Below are 23,223 nucleotides of genomic sequence, written 5' to 3'. Positions count from 1 at the left end.
AGGAAACTTCTTGAAATGGCTGTCAGCGGAAAGATAGGAATAGTAGGCCTAGAGGTCTCATGTTGTAGATTTACATACTTTATACACTTTATCCTTGATTTTTATTAAATCGCGCATAGTTATAACAGCATATTCTGATGCGAGATGAGTCACAGTTTCTCTTTCCCCATATCACTCAATTATATGCATTTTTTTTTTCGATACTTATCACAAAACGTTTCCTTTTGACACTCAGAATACATTTTATATAGAATTTGTACAGTACGGCAACTCAAACAGTAGACCAAACTGGATAGTAAGTGTTAAGACTTGTAATAACACTCTCTAGAAAAAATACGTACTAATATAACGTACAGTAGTACTTCATATGTTTCTGTCGCAAAAAAATTAAGAGTGAGAGAGATAGTCGGATATTCCGTCAATCGGTTAATAGGGTGTCAGACAATCGGGGTTCTACTGTATATCCTTGATTCTAGCATCTATACAAGGGATCTTGCTTCTGATTACATCTCATTAAAATACGTTATTTTATGGACACTCTAAACATTGAAATTCTTTACTAGTAGGTCCTTCAAGATTTATTGTTAAAGAGTGCTAACTCTCTTTTCTGAAAGGCGGTTTCTAATTCCAGTTTTTACAAGATTCATGCAACTAAATTCTCGCTTACAATTTACAGTATGCGATGGAATTATATAAATCAATTGGGAGAAATTGTTCATTTAACTTACATGAATTGCACCAACTCTTTGAAATCCATTCCTGAACATCTATTGTTCAATACCTCTTTGAACATTGCCTATGCCATTAGCATTTCATTTAAATTCAGATTAGTTCAAACACATCTCTGACTTCACTCTTCTCCATTACCATTTTCGTTTCCGAAGTTCAATGTGGTTGTCGCATTTTTGCACATTTACATTGAAAGTTTGTTACATTTTTAGAAGTCTAGTAGAATAATGCGACAAATGCGACTGTGGCTTAAACCCTGCTCTTAAGCCAGCTTTAGATATTTAACTATTTTCTAGCTGTGAACAGAATATAACGACGTCAGTTTCGGGCCCTCCCACTTTACCAGCATTGTGTATTATAGAAAGAACAAAAGGCGGTGTTATGGAACAGGGACGTTAAGATTTATCTCTAAGTATATATGAAAGAAAATTCACTACTTTACTATGAAAAAAAGAAAAAAAAAACGAATTTAATAAAAAAATTAAAAACACAATATTTGTCAAAAAATGTACAAAAATGTTACATTCTTTACATAATATGTAAAATATGTAATATTACTAAGATTATGTGAAATGAAACTCAAGTGTAACCATATTAGAACCACAAATCGCCATCATTTGTGATTTCCAATAGTCTACAAATAAAGGAATGGAATATGTAATTACATAAGAATCTGAGCCCTAATTATCACTCACTCTTACACAAAAGATATGCACCGGTATTTGAAATTGATGTAATTTTTTGTGCTTATAGTTCCTAATTCTCAAGAATTTTCTTTGTTATGGAATCACTATTAATCTGCTGCTTCTTTCCTAAATGTTTCCTATGAACTTTCAGTATCGTAGTCGTCCTATAAAATTGATCATTTGTCCTTACTCGCACTTATTGAATTATGTAAAGAGAAAGCATAGATAACCGACACATTTAAAAAATGTAATGGTCTGTGTATGCCTCAGGTATCATTGCAGTTACTTCATCCAAAGTTTGGTTTCATTGGTCACTGGTGTGGAGGCGTTTTGATAGATCCGCAGTGGATCCTGACTGCTGCTCATTGCATACACAAGTAAGTACAATATTATAGGCATCCGACAAGGAAAACTCAGTGCGCAGAAACCAGCGGGTGTGACTGTCTTGCGCAGATGATGTATGCTCCCGTTCCCAACATGCTGTCACGCCTACTGCAGGAGGGGTAAGAGGGGTATAGCATGCGTGCCGCAAGGAACCCGAGCTGAGTTTTCCTTGTAGGATACCTATAGGAAATATGTACAGATGGTGTAGTAACATTTTCTTATGTCATTCTTGCGACTTCTTCAGGATTTGTATTCAGATAAATCTTACCATCTATAAAATCTTTTCCAATATCAGATGCAAGACTTGCAGATTTTGACTCTTAAGTGTCGTAAAATTCTATTCATATAGGTAATGTGATCCAAAGGAAATGCCCAGTGTAAGAAAATGTCTGTGCAAAGAGGTCCACTTACTATATCAGCCCACGACAAAATGATCCAAAAAAGAAAATGGATCAAAAACTAAATGGTTCTGTATATGAAATTGTCCAACACATAAAAAAGTCCAGAATATCAAATGGTCCTATATATGCGAAATTTCAACACATGAGACAACAAATGAAGAGTTGCTATGAGATCCAGCATCGAATGGTATAACAATTGAAAACGTTACTATGAAAACGTCCATCAGACTAAATCATTCGTGAAAATGCCTGAGGTTTTATTTACCCAAAAAAGGAAGGCGATGATTGAAATTAAGTTACTTGAGATGTTTTTTTATATACTGCAACTCATTGCATGAAAATACAAATTAACAGAAACTGTTTTATCAGGTAAAATAATTTATATACAATTTTTTAGATAAAAATAAAATAAATAAATGAAATTATATCAGCGAATTTTACATCAATGAAATATAATAAAATGTTGAAAATGTTGAAAAAGCATGGCAAATATAATTAAATAATGGATTTTATATTCATATTGAATTTTTCTTTATCATTTTTATTTCAATGTTGGTACTAGAATCAAATTATGACAATTTATGAATTACTAGTCTAAATATTAAACAATACAAAACCTCTTTTCCTACTACTATGCCAAATACTCAATATAAAGTCTGTTTTTAGGGTATTTTTTTAAGGATCTTTAGATCATAAATGTCTTATCTTTAGGTAATTTTTTAGTAATTGAATAGTTACCCCGAAAAGAGATCTAACCAACAAAAAATCGAAAGTTGAGTTTTCAGTGGAATAGTGATCTATCAAAGAAATGCCATCGCCTTTCAAAGGTTAGTTTTTTTGTTTCAATATTGGGATTCCGGCGAATAGTGATCTATCTGTTCTAAAATGGCAGAAGTAGGGAAACAAGCTGTGAGTATTAGTGCTGAAAAACAATTAAATAAAAGCCGGAAGCGCAAAATAAACATTCATGAATGGAAGGATGATAAGATTATAGCCTTAAGGAATGCTGGGAAGCCATATATGAGTAGAAAAGGGTATTTTGTGTGGGAAAATGTGTATCAGAATCGGTGAGTGGAACACTGATGTAACCGCAATTTTCATTACAAGCTGTTTTTATTACTTTTCAGATCTGTAGTCCGATTCATTGGTAATATTTCATTAAATATTTAGGCAACATCGTAACATACACATATTACGTCGTGTGAAACCATTTTTAAAAACATGTTTTGTCGAATAGGCCTACACATTATTTCCGATATGAAAATTTATTGAAAACTAGGAGGGAGAAAATAGTATTAATTTCACAAAAATATTTTGCTTTCACACTTATTTGAAGCGTAAGCTGTATGTTGATTTTTGTACAATACAGGTAATCATTATTATTATTATTATTATTATTATTATTATTATTATTATTATTATCACACTTTTTATGTTACTGTATGCCGCTGTCGTAATCAGTGTGGAGAGGTTCTTCCTGATATGAAGAAACAGTTATTCCAGAACTTCTACAAACTAACATACGATCGTTGCATCGCTCAGAATAATAACTGGCGATGCTTAGCTCTCTATCATTACCTCATTAGGAATAAATATTTTACAACCATTGATCAGAAGTTCTTGGTTAGTGGACATAGTTTTTATCCCTGTGACAGGGATTCCCCGCATACTATATGGACACAGAAGATTTTTTGATCTGTCACTCATAGCTGGCATGCTTAAAAGAGATCCTAAATTTAAGATTACTTCATGCTTTTGGATCCAGTTTTCAGAAGAGAAGCCAAATATACTCAGAACTCGAGCAAGCCATAATATTCTTCAACCATGGCAAACCTATGAGATCTTGGAAACCCACAAACGACGTAATAAGTTAATTCCACTCCCAACAGTTATAGCTTAACTGTACAATGGAGATATGGCAATAAAGAAAGCAAAGAAAGTGGATTTGTTGCACATGTGCAAGCTCATTCCTCCCCAATTTCGTGAATTCTACCAAAATCCCGAGTGACAATGGGACGGATGTTTCATAAAAAAGCTCTCAAAGTAGCTGAGTGAAAGTGACAATATAACATTTGAAACTGAATCATCATTGATTGTGACGTTTACACTTCTTATTATAGATTTTAAGTTAGTTGTAGGTTAGATCATTTTTCCATTCTTCAGGGATAGATCGTTTTTCCACTCAATTTTGCATTAATTTGTTAATATTTAATAGTAATATATTATTTTGCCTATAGTTTGACTCAAATGTGTTTAAAATAGAATGGATTACTGCAAGTATGTATGCTTTGCTTAAGATATTAACCTTCAAATAAGAATAAAATGTTTTTTTCGTTTCCTCAACAATTTGTCGTTTGTGGGTTAGATCTCTTTTCGGGGTAACTATTCAATTTATGAGTCATCAAAATCCTAGCCCTATAATAACCGCTCACCATGAAATATGACTGGAAAATGTTATCATAGTAACAGGCTATGGGTCTCTAAACTTAAAAAGAGGCTGTTTTTATACCCAAATTACCCCCAACCCACCCTATAAAAATTTCCATTCAGTGTGAAACGACATTTTGAACCGCTAGCAATCATCTCCGTCATGTTTACTAATGATAATGCCACCATTGCGGCCTACAGGATATAGTACCATGTGGCATCACAGTTATGCCAGTCTGTTGTGCTTGCTGCCAGCCAAACTGCCACTTGCATCTGCACATCACTGATGCAGATTGAAAAAGCCCAAATATTGGTAAATACCTCTACCATATGAAAAGTATCAGTAGCAAGAACATTTCCATATCTGCTTTGTCCATGGTAAGAAGGAAGGGGTTTAGGCATTTTTGCAACAATCAAATTTGTCACCAGTATGTTTCGTCACGGTAGGTTTTGTAACAATGTCATATTTTGTCACAGAATATGTTTCGTCACAGTGATAAAAACCAGATTACCATCTTTTTCTTACTCTTTGATTTGGAAAGATGAAACTGGAAAGTTGATAATGCAAATTCCTTGATGTTTGTTGGGTAAAATTCATCATTATTTTCTTTAATGGATTGAATTCTTGAATTTTTTTCAGACGATTCAGACACAGTTTCTTTGAGAATCTGCCAATGTAGTATTTTCGTTTTGATTTATATATAACAATATTTCCTTGTGTTCTCATTCTTAATTTATTCTCTTTGTAGTTTTTCTAATTTTATTTATAGCCTATATGTTTCTAGTTTGTCTTTTATGACAATTATTATTCTGATATTCTGATTTTTACATTTTCGACTCTGTTCTCCTCTATACAACATTCAAAACGTCAGATTGATAGATGATGATTTTGTTTCAGTGACATCTTCAACCTCCCTCTTGCTATTCTGTGGACTGCTGTTCTTGGAGAGTGGGATCGAGACGTTGAAGAAAATACAGAAATTCGTGTTCCCATTGAGAAGGTGTTTGTACATGAGCGGTTTCACAATTTCCAGCATGATATAGGTAAAAATGTATGAATCGGAACAAATATTTATATTTAATACACTGAGACATGATCCTATCTTACATATAAAGTAGTTAATGTTGAAACTTAATAATACACCTTCAGGCTGCAATGTGCTTTAAAAAAGAAAAAGGACAAGCTATATGCTCTTAAATATAAATACATCTGTGATGATTGGTAATTTTTTTGGTGGAGTAGCACACTACAGACTAAGAGGTTCAAGCGCAATTTTCCATCTCTCCATAACTTTCACAACATCTCTGAGGTCCATTCATAAAATTGTATACCTCATTATAGTTTTGAGATACCGAAAGTATGACAATTTTACTTCCTTGTTGAATACCATACATTTTACCTTCATAAAATATCTATAGGTCCGCGAAAAATACAAATTCTAAAAACCTAGATTGAGACTTCGATGAAAGCGAAATTTCTTTCACTACAACATCAAAAATGACTCCAAAGTTCACTCGGCTTTCTGTAAAATACAATATGTCTTTATTGAAGACCAAGAGAGTTAAAGTATGGAATTTCACATCACTTAGTATCGCTCTACTAAAGGTATGAGAGTTCTACCTCAGTGTCCTTGTATGCGTCATTGTGGTGAACATGTATTTTCTGTTTTTTGCCTAACCACTTCAATTTAATTTGTCTAGAGGTACAGTTATCATGAGGAATGTTGTTGTTGTTTTCTAATGCCAGGTGTTTGACAATAAAGTCATTTGACCTCTTGCACTTCTCCAATATTTTTCAAAGATATTATCATGGTCAGCCACTGAAGCACAGATTTTGAGGTGTTCTGAATCCATTTCTTGGTTTGAGTTGCACAATGGGCATTTAGGGGACTGATATATTCCAATTCTATGCAGGTGTTTGGCCAAACAATCATGGCCTGTTGCCAATCTAAATGCAGCTACAGACGATTTTCGTGGTAAATCGGGAATTAACTGTGGATTATCATGAGGAATGTAAAATATTGCTTTTGAACAATAATCTGTATCTCATTGTGCCATACTAGGAAGACTCAGATTAACTCCAGAGATCTCCATAGGAGTTCCATAAAATTAATATCTTGCTGCAATAATGCCTTTGTTTTTCTTATTACTAAAAGCGAAATTAAAAAGAAAGCATTATTTGTGTAATTTCCTTGTATGTAATAGCACTTCTGAAGCTGTCACAGACTTCGAGGCCTGTGCGTAATCGAATACAAACCATCTGTCTGCCTGAAAAAGCTACTGTATTGTCTTCTTCGTCTGCATCCTGTGTAGCAACTGGCTGGGGTCATGCAAGTCACTCTGGATCACTCACATCAAAGTTGCTTGAAGCCAGGATTCCTCTACAAGACAATTCAGTCTGTCGGTCTAAATATGGGAACTCAGTGCCAATTCGGGCAGGACATTTGTGTGCAGGACATCTCGATGGCTCCACAGGCACTTGTGTGGTGAGTAACAAATACAGTATTTATGATACATTCTTACCCTCCTGCTCTAATTCCATCATTTCTCTGTTTACTCACTATATTCTTGGATTATTCTGGTGGCCCAAATTTTGTTTCTGGGTCTGTACAATAGTGAAGATTTCTTAAATTTGATCTCTTCTAAGTTACTGATTGGTGAGTAAGAGGTTGGGGGAGACATACACTTGTACACAAAGGTTCGTTCCAACAAGTGGTTCATGGTCAGTTCATGTACGGTTCCTGTACCATCTTATGCGCATGCGCTAGTTGAGCATCTGCTATGGCATTGAAACTGCTGTTGGAACGCTTTCGCGGATCGTTATGTACTAAATCCAGAGATGCTATAACTGTGATCATCTTTGCTAAGAACGGGATGCTTATTATTATCATTTCGTAACTAATTCTAATTGCAGAAAATAGAATGTCGATCATTTTCTATTAAAAGATGACAAAAAGTATGGAAGGCAAGAATTCCGCTAATTCAATGTCGTGTACTGGGGAACACTTATCTAAAAATAGTTCTTTTTTTAATTATTAATTTATGTACGTTATTTATTATACTTTTCATCAAGCTGCATGTTGAAATTGTAATTAACTATTTCAATACCCAAATAATTTCCATTCCCTTTCTTTTTGGCGAAAATTTAAATTAAATCTCTAGTTTTATTATTCGTCTGCACTTCACTTTTCATCTTAACCTCATTGGTGTAAACAGTCGAGCATATCTTTCTTCAGTATCCAGGAGACGTTGGTGAGCTTATGTGCATGCGCGTCTCGCGTACTGTTCCGTACATGCCTCAATCCGCAGACTATTTCTGACCGTTCCGAACCCGTGTCAAAAGCTTGTTGGAACGCCCGACTGCAGTACATGTTTCCGGTTCAGGACTGGTTCGGATTGTGTTGGAACGCTTTTTCTGTACTGCGCATGCTCACAATGGTTACGGTCAGTCACTGGATAATGCTACAAAATCTGTTAACAGTAATAACGGCTTCTTTTGTTGCACTGACTGCTGTCCAGAAGAGGATTTTAATTTTTGGAGTAATTAATAATTGAGATTGCCACGAAATATTTTGGATTTAGTGTACAATTCCAAGTAGGACACTATTTTCGTTTGAAATAATGAAATCGTGGCTTTGAATTATTCAAATGTAAGCTTAAAAAATTCGGATTAAATGTGAGTTTTTAATATTGGTTTAAATAGGAATTTCAAGGTGAATAAACATTTATTCGAATCAACTAGTGTCTACTGTAAATCTCTTATCATCATTGATCTGTATTACAGGGTGATTCAGGAGGACCTCTGCAGTGCAGCATGATGGATGGGCGATGGTATCTTGCCGGCATTACTTCATTTGGTTCTGGCTGTGCCAAACCTGGCTATCCTGATGTTTACACTCGTCTTTCTTTCTACTTGCCATGGATCAAAGATAAACTAAACCAACAGTGAGATATAAGGCTGCCCACCATTTTATCTTAACGTTAAATAACAGTAGAGCATGAAACGAAACTAGTGTCGTGAGACTGTACCCAGTGCTTCTGCCTTGAATATGTGATGAGCTGAAGTTGTGTTTGCGACTATGAAGACGTAAAATCGAAATCACGTTCTCAGGCATACACTTCGAATATTGTGTCTTAAATGGCTTTGTGATGATGTCTGTTACGTGCGTCTTTTCGGTCTATACCAGAGCATATTCCTCAAAGGTGCTGGCCAATTCTTCCAAAATAAGATGATGAAAATTCCAGAAGACTCTTCACAATTCATATAAATGTTTACCGGTAAAGTATTCTAAACGTGCATGCATGTTTACTCACATAATCCTCCCCATAACTTCTGTACTCACTTTAATATTAATTCTTCTTGTACTTTTATAATGGAGACACCATAATTTAGGGCTCTTCACTTTGTATATGCTATAACTCACTTTATTCGTATAATTTGTTATAAAAATGAACTAAATTGACAAACTTAAATAGCTGCTAAAATATAATATAGTACATGTTTAAAATTCTGTGAGCCTACATACATACACAAAGACACTTTATAAATTAAAAATTTAACAATAAGTCATTGCCTCTAGTTATTGAATGTATTCTAGATACTTGCTCTTAGATACTAGGTTCGCTGGTTCAAATCTCATCAAGGACAGTGGATTAAAATCTTTAGCATAGCTTTCTTCCAAAACCTGATAGACTTCTCTTGTAGATTTACAATATATGTTTTGTGACTGACCGTCCTGTGCCGTAGCATCATGGTCTAGGCATCAAGCCTAGGACTCATTACGGATTGAGTACTAATTCGAGTCCTCATGGGAAGGAATTTTCCCATGAAATTTCGGCCATTATATGGGACCAGTGTCAACTCAACATTGTGATGAATTTGGAGAGCTATGCTAAGTAGTGAAATCCGGCTTCGAAAACCAGCCATAATGTCTGGGGGGATCATCGTGCTGACCACACAATACCTACAAATGATCGTTCACCTCTGCTGAGAATGTGGACATGAGGCCAGTAGCTGGCTGGTTGGCCTTGGTCCTTCGTGGACTGTCGTGTCACGGATTACTTCCTTGGCAGTAGCTGCCTAAAATACGTAGAATGCTGAGAAAGAAGAAACAATCCTGTTTCCGAATGAAAGGGCTCAGTTAAGAATCCATGCGTCTTTTCTAACTCATGTTTTAAATTCATCTCTACTAGTTAAAATTCTCGCCCATTTTCCTGTCATTAGGTAACTAGTTACGCTTTACATGTATCCCCATCCTAGAAATAGAATTCTTCACACTTCCAGATTAGTATAGGTCTTCATCGACCATATCTGTTGTCTTAACAAACAGTAATAAGAAGGGATTTAGCGATTTTTTAGTTGTCAGTGTGGCGAGAGTATGTTTGATGTTTGAATTATATCACAGTCTAGTACATACAGTCACGAAACTCAATACATAGTAAATATGCATCCATAGATAGTTGCTGACCACTACGATTGCTACTATCGCCTCATTACAGACAATGTGAAATAGTACCGACACAATCTATTGTTCTTAGTACCACAGTCTAGTATATACAGTCACGAAGCTTGAGTTGTGAGGGTGCTAGGAACAATAGACTGTGCCAGTACTATTTCGCATTGTCTGTAACAAGGCAATATTAGCAATCCTAGTGGTTAGCAACTATCTATGGATGCATATTTACCATGGGTTGAGCTTCGTGACTGTATATACTAGACTGTGCTAGTACCCTCAACAACTCAAACTTCGTGACTGTATATATTAGACTGTGGTTATATCATGAAGACACAGTTGGCAAGCTGTTAAGTTTGATTTCGTGATATGGTTAAAATACGTAACATACTTTTCTAGCTAAAAAATTGTTGCCTGTATTTGCTATTTTTTTTACATTATTTCGCTGTATTGTTTTAAAATTTAATAACAATGTTAGTGTGATACAAGTGACATATTGCAATCACTTATTAACTTGCGCAAGGAGATCTTTTTTTTTTTTTTGTAAAATGTGTTTTTTTTTTATATAATTATATGCAGAACAATGGTACCAATGCGACAGAGTTATACATGTGTGTATTTGTGTGGCAGAAGACGTGTGTAATGTGGAGATACAACCTTCAATTTACAGAAAGCGTCATCAATGAGTGCTTCTTTGAGTGTATGGATAACCTAATGGAATGATTGATTGTAGTAGGTCGAGTATATAATGTGTATATAAATGATTGTGTACTTCATTTTTTAAGGGGACTATGTGAGTAAATGTGATGTTGTCTATCTAGCATAGTAAGATAAGTAAAGATTTTGGAATATGTGTAACAAAATATTCTAATATAAATAGTTGAATGGCCATTGGGATTGGAATATAGGTAGCTGAGGTACTTAAATCTGTCATCAACTTCTTCATTTAAATACAGTTGTATAGTAGTTATAAAAATGTCTCACCATTAGCCAAGCGCTAAAGCAACCTTTTTCAACTGAAGTGCCGGGCCACTGATGTGCCGCAAGAAAATGAAAATAGTAAAGGTTGCCAGAATTGGAAAATCAATAAAAGTGAAAAGAGTGGTAAAAAAGTGAGTCCACAAGATTCAACTTTCAGCGAACGCCACACAAGTTAACATTCAGTAAATATATTCTTCCTAAAACCTTCAAAATTCCCCCTTGGTTGGGAACTACTGGTTTAGAGTATATGAGTGTGTCGCGAGATTTTAAATTATACCTTTAGTGAGCCACATGTTGGGAAGGTTGAAAAACGCTGTGTTATAACATTGGCTTTCCACATTGCAGACTTCAGTAAAAATCATAGTAGGTCTACATGAAATTTATAGTCAATAGAGTCAGTGTACGGCACATGTTTTCGTGGAGTATTTCCGCATCCTCTGCTATCATGTCGCCTTCTCTCCATTAACCATATTCGTGTTCGGCATGGAAGACGTTTCTCGTGGTTTGTCCAGAGATTGGTTTATAGCACTGTCAGTGGATTCTAGACGGCTCAGATGTGCAGAGATGATCTAACCTCTGTTGGGGATATGACGAGTTGGGTGAATCTACAGCAGACCACCATCAAAAGTATGGCATTCTGACTTGTTGTCTGGAGAGGAATACTTGGTGCAGTAGATGGTGGGGCCAGCTTAGCCAGGCAGCACTATTGGCATGTAACTCATTCGATAATGGGTTTGCAAAAGACTGAAGTGCTTAGTGATGTTCCTTGTCCTACCCGATAATTACCAGTACTAATACCAATCATATTATTTTATCATCGTCAATGCAATATAGATCCTTTCCCACATTGAGCACTGTGGATCAAGTGATCTACAGGTGTAATGTATCATCCTTAAAGGGAATGGCTAGTTTAAGATCAAATCAAGTACCCATCATTGGACGAAAAAATATAATAATAATGATAATAATAATAATAATAATAATAATAATAATAATAATAATAATAATAATAATACTTACTTACTTACTTTGGCTTTTAAAGAACCTGGAGGTTCATTACCGCCCTCACATAAGCCCGTCATCAGTCCCTATCCCTATCCAGTCTCTACAATCATATCCCACCTCCCTCAAATTCATTTTAATATTATCCTCCCATCTACGTCTCGACCTCTCCAAGGCTTTTTTTCCTCCAGCTTTCCAACTAACACTATATGCATTTCTGGATTCGCCCATATGTACTACATGCTAATAATAATAATAATAATAATAATAATAATAATAATAATAGTAACAATAATAATATTTACAATTTTTAAGTAGTAAACGGTAAACATACATAAAGAAATTAAATTTTCAGAGCAATTGTTTGTATTATGTTTACATTTCTCGTTCTCTTCCATCCCTCTCACAAAAGCATCTTGTTATTGTTTTTCATGATGGGTGCCACGTGCTGGAAGAGGTCCAAAATGATCTGATCTACCATATTTAAAGAGAAGCATAGTTGAAAGAAATGTATTTTACTTATGAAGAAAAATAATCACAAGGTGCTTTTGTCAGAGGGATGGAAGAGAACTAGAAATGTAAACATAACATAAACAATTGCTCGGGAAATTTAATTTCTTGTATGTAAGCTTACCAGTTATTACTTAAAAAATTAAATATTATTATTATTATTATTATAATTATTATTATTATTATTATTATTATTATTATTATTATTATTATTATTATTATTATTATTATTAATTCATTCATTCATTCATTCATAGTGGTCTGCCCAAGGGCAGATCTATCACTGTAAACCCAGCATTCTCCAATCTTTTCTATTTTCAAACTTCCTCTTTGTCTATGCATATGATCCATATATCTTAATGTCGTCTATCATCTTGATATCTTCTTCTGCCCCAAACTCTTCTGCTGTTCACTATTCCTTTCAGTGTATCCTTCAGTAGGCAGTTTCTTCTCAGCCATTGTCCCAACCAATTCCTTTTCCTCTTCCTGATCATTATTATTATTATTATTATTATTATTATTATTATTATTATTATTATTATTTATTACATGGTTCAATAAGTAATGCATAAGGGTTAAAAATATCGCATAATGCAATAATTTATCTCATGGTTGGCAACACTTATCTAATTTAGTTCCAATTAGTTTTATCATTTTCCTTTAGAAGGCAGTAATGCAGTTCGTGTGTAAAATGGCGAGTGCACATAAAGTACGTGCAAAGCAGAGATCTGAGATGGAATTTCTTTTTGCGGAGAAGGAGACCATTGCAAACATTCAGAAGCACTTAAAAAAATGTCTATGGAGATAAGGCTTGGTTCAGTCTTGTGAAGGACCATCATCAAAGGATTGTCTTTTGTTCTCAGAAACATTTCCATTACGACGGCCAATGAAATTGCCTTCTTTTATTAAAAGGGGACGAACATTATGTCCAGAACATAAATGAAGGTATGATTCCAATGGCTTTCAAACTCTATCAACACCCTCCCAGTTTCCATTAAGTGAGTCATACTATAACAGCGTTTGTCATTTCGACCTGATTAGTCTGTTTCTAGTGTTCGAACATGAATGTACTATATAAAAATGTCGAAGCATAAAGTGTTTTCTTTGGAAGATAAGGTGAACATTGAGTGAAACTGAATGTGGTCTTTCGCTAGCGGACGTGGGTCGACAGCATAGTTTAAGTAAATCAACTGTGAGGAACAATAGCCTATACAGTGTAATCCATTCCACAAAATTGAAATATTTTAATTACTGTATAGTATTTTATTTTCTTGTTCACAATTTCATGCATTCCTGTCATTTGCGGTTAGGGGAAAGACACTTCAGATTTAGTGAACCTCGGATATAGTGAACGAAATATGCAAGTCCGCAGAGGTTCACTATTGACATTTTTTAGAGACATGGTGTATAATAAATGCCCCACTTGATATTAGTGTCTTCTTACTTAGTTCGGCATTGTGAACTTCTCTAATATTTGATTCTGGTATGGATATAAATTTAAAGGAGTTAAATATAAATAATATTAATAATAATCATTGTTTATGTACATTGTTAATCAACAGTATATGAATACACTCTTAGTCGTTGCTCAGTAATGCACTAGTCTACTTGGAGGTGGATCTTCGTTGCAACAGGATAATGGAAAAATAATGGAATGATGGAAGAAGAAACTGAAGTATCTCATTACCTCATAGGGACCTGCCCCAAACACTATCTTTGTTCACCACATCCCGGGATTTGAATCAGAGTTTCTTGTGTGGAAATATAATATTCAAACCATTGAACTACTGCTACTACTTTTATACTGTACTTATAAGGAAGAAAGTTGATGATAAACTATTAACTATAATTTGATTTCTTAGTGAACACACATAGATATAGAAATTAGGAAGTACAATTTAAAAGTAGAATATAATGTTTATGTATATGCAATGTAGATTCCAATAAGACTACGAAAGAACAATTTCCAGCTTAGGATGAACTTTCAATAATTATAATAATTGCAATTTAGAATTTAACTTGTAACACTTTTTAAGACCAGGTGTATTTATTTAATACTCTTCACAAAAGAGATCTTTCTCGAAATATTGATAAATTTGTGCTTATTCTATGTATCCATAAATTCCCATACCAATTGCCATAAATACTATTTACATGCCATACCCATATAAGGCTTTAAATGTCTCTCTGCTTGTAGTTGTAAACTCATGAAGAGTGAAAATTATTACTTTTTGTAGACAGTAGTGTTAATAGTTATAACAATTTCAGCCCTGTAAAATTGTGAGAATATGTTCATAAATTAATTCGATCCTAATAATTACATTCATAACTGTGTCCCACTGTCTTTCACAAGCAATTTATGTAATTTGATACAGAATTTCTGTGAACCGTAGGTTTTTAACAAGAAGATGACATATAATATGTGCTTTTCGTCGTTTTATGTGTGTTCTGCAATTAACGAACAACATTTTATTGAACATATTTAGCCATTATTATAAATTAATATGAGAAATGAATGGCGTTTTAACTTCTAACATTTTTATGAAACTACAAATATATCATAGTTCTGAAATTTACGACACATATGTCTGTATACTGCTCATAACTGCCTCTGTTTACATTATTTTAAAACAAAGAGTGAGTTCTATCATCCGAAAAATGATACCGGTAACACATTTAAAAAAGTCCATAAAGCAAAATTTATATTGTAAATTTTAATATGTTTCATAGAAAAATAATCCATAATACACATGGTATGTCAAAAAGTCGTTTACAACGGCTCAGGACTGTTGGAAAAGGTGGAAAGGGAACATTTTTTATGGGACAGAAATCTTGAAGATGCACTGTTTTACTTCTAGGGGTGCTGATAAGATAGATCGCATAGGATCTAGGATCACTCAACCTTCCTGATATTACCTTCCATTTGTGTTTAGATCGTTGAATGTTGAGGTCGTGAGTTTGTGATCAGAATGTCCCTAAGTGGAATTGCATAACCCCACACATGGCTGTTGTGGATGTCGAAAATTCTCTCTCTAGTGAACAGGGTGCCATCAGTAAACAAAACTGTTATTGGGACATCAGTGGTAGCTAAAGTTTGCTATAGAAATCATTGGGAAAATTGTAAGTGACAGGGAAAGCTTGGTGCATCCATTTATATTGTAAACATAATTGGCCTTCCAAAGTTATTGGAAAGGCACGATTTAAGACTGTACGTACTGCACTGTACAAAATTAACTTTCTTTGCAGTAGCATCATGTACTGTGTTGACAAACACAAGATTTTGTTCGACTCCGAAATGAAACAGTCTGATCACAAACACACTTCAGAATTCAACGATCTAAACAGAAATTGAAGGTAATATCAGGAAGAATGAGAGCGACCCTAGAGCCCTAAGCAATACACCTTGTCACTATCAGTGCCCCTATCAGGAAAATAGTGAATCTAAAAGATTTTTGACACATAAAAAAGTGTTCCTCTTTACCTACGTTATAATCTCTGAGCCGTTGTAAGCAAACTTTTGACACACTCTGTATAGGTAACATTAATAATTTCGAAATTGATTTATTTTAGGAGTGAATAAATTGTTTTAGAGTTAGCCTTCTATGAAGTAAAATCTGTCATGTCATATAGAAGTGTTACAAATGTTTTTCAGTTTACAGAGGAGGGGAATCTTGAAAAGGTAGCTCTAGTAGTTTATTAAAAATTTTCAATATCAACATCATGTAAAAGTTGTGATTTAAGACTTACTTCGAACATGTCGTCGGTATTACACCTAAACCTAAGTATGAAGAAGTACTACAATTATTATACGTTTGGTACATTTTAGGAAAAATTTGAGAAAAGTTTGGAGGGCTTAAGCTACTCTATTCTCATATAGGATCTAGTGATGTCAATGACGTTGAGACACATTTATATTCCTCAAAATAAGCAGCTCTGGCATTATTTTTATTGGGAAATTGGTTACAAAGCTTTGCCATTACCACCGGCTATAGGCTACCTAACTTCAGTGCTGATTGTCAAGAATTGTCGCTGGTAGTAAAAGATACTGACTGATGAATGGATACTTCAGTGGTTCTTAACATTTTTAAGCTTACGCCTCCCCATTACGACTGACAACTAGCTACTATTCTTGCTAGCTATCTAAGTTACTAACTATACACTGCACATCTTGAAAATCATTTAATTGTCGCAAATGTTCAGATATTTAATTTAATATCACTGCTTCTCATCAGTATTCATCACATTCTGCTTAAAAATTAGGTATGGTAAGAGTAAGCAGAACATAAATAATTTAAATGCATTTTGTATTCACAAATTTTAGTTTTGGATTTACTTATATTTTCCACACTTCTAACTTCCTCCAAATTGAGAATCACTGTACTAACACATTGACTTCATATGCTGAAGACTCAGGTTCTAATCTTGATGAGTCGAAATAGAAATTTATAATAAATAAAGGTGATGTTATAATATGTTTCATTTGGGTATTTTCGTTTCTTTGCAATAATTTTTCTAGTTTTCCTCCATCATTATCTTATTATCACACTTTCTAAGGAAGTATCTAATCTTGCAAACCAATGTTATACGACATTCTCTGGCAGATGGTGATGCTTCATATCTGAACAGCCACTGGCTCTTAACAGAGGCAGAGATAAAATGTACGATTCAGTACCAAAATTCATGTGCTGAGCATAATTCACGCATTAATTACATTAGCACAGGTAATGAATTCCAATTCAAAGGGTCTTCCACTTCAAATCTAAATTATTCATTATGCTAACTCTGAATAGAAAATAAATGAACATCAGCGAAAAATTTACCAATCCTGAATATACATATACTCTAATATGATAGTCGAAAAAATATGGTTATGTTTCATTATTATTTATTATATTGGGAAGTAAGAAGGAAGGTAACTTCGCTGTTAAATCCTGAGCATAGGTACACACATTATTGTTTAATAATTCGTAAAGTAATTTAAATGAATTAATGAATTATTACACATTTATGCTTTATTATTGGGATGAGGAGAGATTTAAGTATCATTAGCCAAAGCAACAAATAATTATTTGAGATCATGAATACCTTGCCCTTAGAATGTTATTCTCTGACCATGATGTGTCAAGTTATTCGCCATTATCATACTTTATCACTCTTTTTTTTTATCCAATTATGGAATTATTTCCTTTATGGAAGTTATAACTAAAAACATGAAATTTCAAGCTTTCATTGTGATTGGATTGTGTTGAAGTCTTGGATTTTGGAATGAGGTGTAGAAATTTAATTTCGCCAAAGTTTTGTAACTACAGTCCTTACATCTGACATCCAACAGTGTACTGATTGATATTATTCTGAGGACGGAACCTGTACTTAATTCTGGCACAGAGAAATTAATTTATTATGCACCATCGAAGAACCCAGAAACTTTATCGCAATTATAAACTTATTTCACAGAAGTTAATTTAATATAAAAACGAAGGCAGTCTTAGCATAGTCCTTTTACAGAATAATTATGGTAACTAAATTATTTTGAGTTTTTTGGAGTGTTGAACCCAGAACTCATCTCTCCTGTTTAATATTTTTTTTAAAGGATAATATATAGGAAGTTACAAAGAGATTGGGACAAACTTCGTGGGGTTGAAGGGAAGAATATTTTAAGCAATTTGAGATAGGGACTGTATATCCGGTGAGGCCTCCTCCTTTTGGTGCTACTTAATTGTAAACATGCTACCCTTTTACCCTTGCAGATAGGCTAACTTATATGCATTTGATTTTAACTTGAAGTAACGGATGGGCGTAATCAAACAAGAGCCTATTTGCTGCTTGCCATCATAGTCTGAGTTGTGGTCCGTTTGTTTTGACAACACACAAGCAACTATTGACACTGCGCGGCAGACACTTTGAACACTTGCTGTGAAGTTGTGAGGTATTGGTCATTTTCGTTTTTCTTCTTACCTTACAACTTGATAAAATAAAATGTGTTCCTTACCGACTGTTTTCTTTTAATACTTGTTTGTTATATCCTAATAACATTTAACATATTATATTCTACATCTTGTTTACACAACTTTTAACACTGTATCACTTCGGAATAGGTACGATAAGACTTTCTATATTCTATCTTCACTTTTAATTACAATGAAACCTCCTTAATATGCTCCCGCTTATAATGCTATCCCGTTTATTACTTTCTTTTTATATGGTTCCTGGACATTTCATATACAATACTGCATAATTTTACCCTCTTATAACACTTCCAAATTCCGCATGTGGCACTTTTTTCGTATCAGAAATGAGTAAAAAAACTCCATACAAAATTGCGAAGCATGTTTTAAAAGCATGGTGAAGAAATACCTTGCTTTGACTGTACTGAGGATTTTTGGACCACGAGTGCAAGAAAGAAATTTCACCCTCTGCCTGAAAAAGCCTTCCAATCAATATTGTCGGAAGTTGTATTTACCGTTACTTTTCTTTGTATGACAGCATTTTAACACAAAAGTCCCTATTTCAATACATTTCTGTCCTTTCTGAAAGATTTAGTCAGCCTTTGAATTTTGTGGAGTGTGAAGTAAGTTTGTAGTGCAAAATGGCAAAGCGGAAGTCTGTTTATAAGTGAAAAATTACATTAGTGTTGCTCCTACTGATGCATCAAATGAAATTCGTAATTCCCACTTAGGAATTGTTGTCATTCATAATAGCAGTACAACAGCTAACAATCCCGGTCAGAGCAAGTTACCTGGTTGAGGTTTTTTCCGGAGTTTTCCCTCAACCCAATACGAGCAAATGCTGGATAACTTTCGGTGCTGGACCCCGGACTCATTTCACCGGCATTATCACCTTCATTTCATTCAGACGCTAAATAACCTAGATGTTGATACAGCGTCGTAAAATAACCCAATAAAATAAAAAAAAAACAGCTAACAATCAAAGATTTTTTTTTCGTATGAAATGAGCTCTTACTTGCATTTTGCACTGTATCTAATGCACAATATAATATGTTTCCTGTGAAGTGTTGTCTAAATTATTTTCCCCATTTCATAAAACATTTCACGTCTATAGCGCTCTCCTGCTTACAACATTTTAAGGCCACAGTCCCTTGACGAGCATATTAACGAAGTTATACTGTATTTAATTTAATAAAATGATGTAATTGATACAAAACATAGCTCTGTGCTCAATTTAATACAACTCTTTTTAAATACAGTACTACTCTACATTTACCTGTGCTCAGATAACATTCAGGAATAAAAGGATAGCAAGTTTGCAATTACATAGCACCAAATGAAGGCTTCAGCAGATATACATTCCCTATCTAAAATTGACTAAAATGTCCTCCCCTACAACTCACGAAGTTTGTTCCAGTCTTTCTGTGACAACCTGTATAATATAAAAAGCCAGGAATTCATATGTGTTTATAATAAGTATTTTTTTGTACAGTGTTCTTCAGCTATTAAAAAAATGTGTCGTGTATAAGATATTCTTAATCATTGTAGTAGACCACTAAAATGTTTATGCTAATAGCTTTGTCATTTGTGAAAGAACATACGAATTATATTGCTTTATGTGTATCTCACTGCAGATCTTAAATATTTATCTTGCAAGCAATTAATCAAATTGAAGTTTATTGTAGTCTCATATGCAGCTCTCATAGTTACTTTCAATCTCTTAAATTTTGGGAATGAAAAACGAGATACAGAGTGACTTTGATGCTTGTTAATTAGTTCATAATATTTTTTTTGTTGATGTTACATATGTTATATTACCTGTTGTAATGTGTTTGTACAATTTTTGTAAGTAGTTTTTTGTAAATGTAATGAGGACGTAATTGTATGAAAAAATGTAACTATCTTAACAGCAACGTTGTTACTATCAAATATCTTGGAAATATTTTATGAAAGAATAATTTCCAGGAACAATGAATGGAGTTGCAAATAAGGCATAGATTTAAAACTGTATTGATAGTAATTTTTAATAATGTTTTAAGCCATGCTTTTGGCTATGTGATTATACGTTTTTACCTCATAGAAACTATTTTCTGTCCATACTACAACTGTGATTATTTAGATTTTAATAATGTACTCGTAATAGAACTTTTGCAGATTTTATGCTGTAAAATGTATGAATGTATGTAAATTTATTTAAAATGTGGCTTTAAGCTAAATAATGCCAAGGTAAAATGTGATAATATAATATTTAACATACAGAAAGACAGTAGTCTTAATTATTTTGATATTTTCTGTGATTAACTGCAATGACTATGAGGAATGAATTAGCTTTCTATTTTCATTAAGGGTATTTGTATGTGAACGATCACAAATATTATCAGAAAATGCAGGCTCTACATTTCTAAAATTTTATAAGGAAATTAACTCACAATTGGACAAAAATTAGAAGGTACCACAACAAGACTTATTAGAACTTAAGTATCTGATAAAAGTATAAAAAAGGTTAATAATAATATTTTTTAGAATTCACTTTTTACTTTAAATTAAGTTTTCCAAAATTTGGAAATTTTCACACATATTTCATAACTCCACAACCATTAGAGATAGAATTCTGAAATGTTGTACACTGAGTTAACTTGCATTTATGCAAAAGGTAGACTACAATAATGCCCATTTCTTTGAAAATAGAAAACTTAGCTCACAAAACATTATGTAAATTTTAATATATTTTATATAGGACAAATAAAAAATTAATTGTATTAAAATAAACAACTGTACATGTCTGAGAGTAGTCTACTTTTCAGAAGTAAGTGTTTACTACATGCAGGAAAAATATTAAAGATGTCAGAGAGACCATAACAATGCTTTGGTTACCAAATTATGTAACTGCAGAATTTATTTTTTTTTTTCATACTTTGATAAAACTGGTTTGAAAAATATTATTAGTAATTTTTTATACTTTTTATCAGATATTTAAGTTCCAATAAGTCTTGTTGTGGTACCTTGTAATTTTTGTCCAATTGTGAGTTCATTTTCTTATAAAATTTTAGAATTTAGAGCCTGCATTTTCTGATAATATTTGTGGTCGTTCACATACATATACCCTTAAGGGCTAAGACTTTCTAAGAAGGGAGAGCTCGTTTTAGAGTCTCACAAGGGAAGCTAAGCTACGTCAGCTATATTCGTGGTATGCCGCTATCACTCGAATTAATCACATTATTCGGATTCTTATGCACACTACATACAACGTGTTTGGATGATAGATCTACAATGATGATATGTACAATAACAGTCTAATAGGATGGTTGTATACATAAAAATATATATTGTACTTTATTTATAGTCGCTTTAACTACAATGGTGATATCATTTTGTCTGAAGTTCGGTGTTCTCTCTAACCTGGAGACATCTGGCTGGGTGCTCTCTCACCATCACGATATCCACAGCGCGGGCTGGACACTTAAACCCCGACTGGACTGCCAAGTTTTTATATGTTACGTCATTTCGGCGGATGAACAAATAGTTGGCCTACCGTGCGAGATGCACTTAGTGGCGGATTTGAAAATTCACCTCTGACGAAAATTCCATTCCATTGTAGTCCATTATTCCGCAGAATTTCATTTCCTTACAGTCATAGTTGCATTCTCATAAATATTGCTGATAAAAGAAACGTAGGTAATTGAATAATATGGCAACACCGGACAATTAAGAAGGCATGACGTCACCTAAAGTTGTTCCTTTTATATATTCAATGAGAAGTATTTCATTTCGAGTAGGCCTAGCGTAGTTTTCAATATGAATACTCGTAAATGTAATCATTAATACTAGCTTTACTAATTTATATTATTATTATTATTATTATTATTATTATTATTATTATTATTATTATTATTGTTATTATTAAAATGATTTAATTGATGAATAATAGAGGTTGCTTGTACGTGATGTCAGCCATAGAGTTTCTAGATGTCGCTTATGCGATCACTTTTTGAATTGCTGTCTGTGCTACGGGTACCACAGTCAAGTATATGTAGTCACGAGGCTTGAGTTGTGAGGATGCTAGGAACAATTGACTGTGCCGGTACCATTTCGCATTGTCTGTAATGAGGCGATATTAGCGATCCTAGTGGTTAGCAACTATCTATGGATGCATATTTACTACATATTGAGTTTCGTGACTGTATATACTAGACCAGACCATTCCAAGTGGGCAGCCCCCGTGATGCCCCCCGTGGCTGCCCTGGGTTCGTTGGAGCTGTGCCAAGCCCAGGAGAGGGACAGCGAGTGAGTGGGAAAGAGAAGGAATACCGATCACTGAGAGGGTTGCACGCGTTCAAGGGGTAGAGTGAGCCAGAGAGGCACGTTTCATGACACATAGGAAGAATTCAAGAATTACAACAATTGGCCATTACAAAATAATACAAAAAAATAAAATTGTCCTTTTTTTTCTGTAGTTAGGAAGACAATAATGACATTTAGAATAATTCTTCTCGGGTTCTCAGCCAGGTGAGTTGGAGATTAGCTTCCAAGCTTTCGACAGCTAGCTCTGTCATCTTCTTCAGAGATGAAGTGATGTGGGACCACGTCTAGCCGGTATATATGCAATAGTAGGGCTTCCCGCTGCGGGCCAATCAGGAGCTAGTTCCTAGTCCCTACCGCCAGGCGCATTCTGGTTGGTGGACACGGCAGCCAATCAGGAGTTAAT

General features: G+C 34.1%; 1 protein-coding gene across 1 annotated transcript in view; it reads left to right on the top strand.

Annotated features, from left to right (window-relative positions):
* Positions 1-22,148, top strand: part of LOC138694747 (trypsin-1-like) — a 58,973-nt gene extending 36,825 nt beyond the window's left edge. Inside the window, exons 3-6 of the mRNA XM_069818765.1 lie at positions 1,686-1,792; positions 5,526-5,671; positions 6,833-7,113; positions 8,412-22,148. Of these exons, the coding sequence (XP_069674866.1) occupies positions 1,686-1,792; positions 5,526-5,671; positions 6,833-7,113; positions 8,412-8,576 (699 nt within the window). The 3' untranslated portion in view covers positions 8,577-22,148. The remainder of the gene's footprint in view (positions 1-1,685; positions 1,793-5,525; positions 5,672-6,832; positions 7,114-8,411) is intronic.
* The last annotated feature ends 1,075 nt before the right edge of the window (positions 22,149-23,223 follow it).

The sequence above is a fragment of the Periplaneta americana genome, chromosome 2 (assembly GCF_040183065.1).
Source record: "Periplaneta americana isolate PAMFEO1 chromosome 2, P.americana_PAMFEO1_priV1, whole genome shotgun sequence".
NCBI classification, from domain to species: Eukaryota; Metazoa; Arthropoda; class Insecta; order Blattodea; family Blattidae; genus Periplaneta; species Periplaneta americana.
The sequence above is the reverse complement of the archived record's forward strand: the minus strand, read 5'-3'. Positions and strand labels throughout refer to the sequence as shown.